The following is a 1231-nucleotide window of genomic DNA, read 5'->3' as shown; positions in this document are numbered from 1 at the left end:
GTCTAGTGGGCGCGGTGGGCAAACACCATGAGCCACATGGAGCTGGATGCATGCCGCTTGGTGATTTAACACGCCGCTGAGCTAGCTACCAGGAGGGCTATCCCCTACCACCGGGCTGTGAATATAAAACCAGACGGGCCGCCTCGTGCCATCATGATCGAGGCTTCCGCTTGCCCTAATCGTACTCAAACTTATTGTTAAAGTGCCTCTCCACTTCTTCACTGCTGCTTTATGCAGCCTATCAGCCGGGCATAGCGTTTTTATCGTCCTACACAAACGGCCAGGTTCCACTTGTTGTTTCCCACGGTGCGACGGTAGTAGCGGAGCATCGAACCTTTCTGTGTGACGATGCAGCTGTGTTTCTTGCAGGCCGCCGCCGGCCTAGCCCTCCTTTCTGTCGCGTAAGTCCCAGGCATTCCTAGCTATTCCACCCGGGCTGTCTCGCCTAACGTCCCCAAAGTTCTGCCAACCTTCACGATAGCTGCGCGTGTCACAACAGCGGCTATCCCAACCTGCGTATCACCGCGAAGGCATGCGAGCTGTACGCCTCAAAGCAGCACCGGTGGGGAAAGGGCGACTTCGACGCCTCCTCTGGACAGGTATGATTATCTCTGGCGACCTGATCGGATAACAGCCCTAACGACTCAAATAGTGCGTGAAGTCTACCGGCAGCGACCAGATCGCAGGGAAAGAGTGGGAGGCTGCCTGCCGTGAGGCTGCTGATACCGGCTTCAAGTGCGCCGACGGGAAAGGGCTGTATTGCAAAGCGCCCCCTAATGAAGTTCGTGGGCGTTGCTGAGCGACTACTCGGGGGGCAGGCGACGGCATCTATCAGACTAATAGCACTTTCTTCTTTTTTATTTTTCTTTTCCCTCTCTCCTCTTAGCGTTTTAGGGTCTACTTGACGCGGGAGCCTGTAGTTGTACTATGTAACTGCTGAAGGACGCTAATCCATTGACCTATTCCAAACATACGGCGATCGACTTACGTGACTCGCTTAAAGGGGAATATCGATCACAACCAGTTTGCTACTACTCCGCATCCTCATCTACTGGCGTTATCCAGCAGGTGACGGGAGAGTACGGGTTACGGTCCTGTCTTTATACTATTTGGGAGAATAGGAGCACGTAATTGACGACGAAGATGTGGTTTCTATGGGCACCGTTAATTTTCAGGGTCCTTGGACCAATATATACTCACGCCGACTCTTCGGTCAGTGTGGAAGGACAAG

The 1231-nt window shown here is 53.5% G+C and overlaps 1 protein-coding gene across 1 annotated transcript; it reads left to right on the top strand.

Moving 5' to 3' along the window:
* Positions 1–348: 348 nt before the first annotated feature.
* Positions 349–799, top strand: CGCA056_v015204 (uncharacterized protein; the record flags this gene model as incomplete). Its single annotated transcript, XM_037330444.1, has 3 exons — positions 349–401; positions 461–599; positions 653–799. The coding sequence occupies 3 exons, from the start codon at positions 349–351 to the stop codon at positions 797–799; spliced, it is 339 nt and encodes a 112-aa protein (XP_037171166.1).
* Between the last annotated feature and the right edge of the window lie 432 nt (positions 800–1231).

Source organism: Colletotrichum aenigma, assembly GCF_013390185.1.
Source record: "Colletotrichum aenigma strain Cg56 chromosome Unknown KSG_Cg56_contig75, whole genome shotgun sequence".
Lineage (NCBI taxonomy): Eukaryota > Fungi > Ascomycota > Sordariomycetes > Glomerellales > Glomerellaceae > Colletotrichum > Colletotrichum aenigma.
Note: the sequence above shows the minus strand (reverse complement) of the source record. Positions and strands in the feature narration are given on the sequence as shown.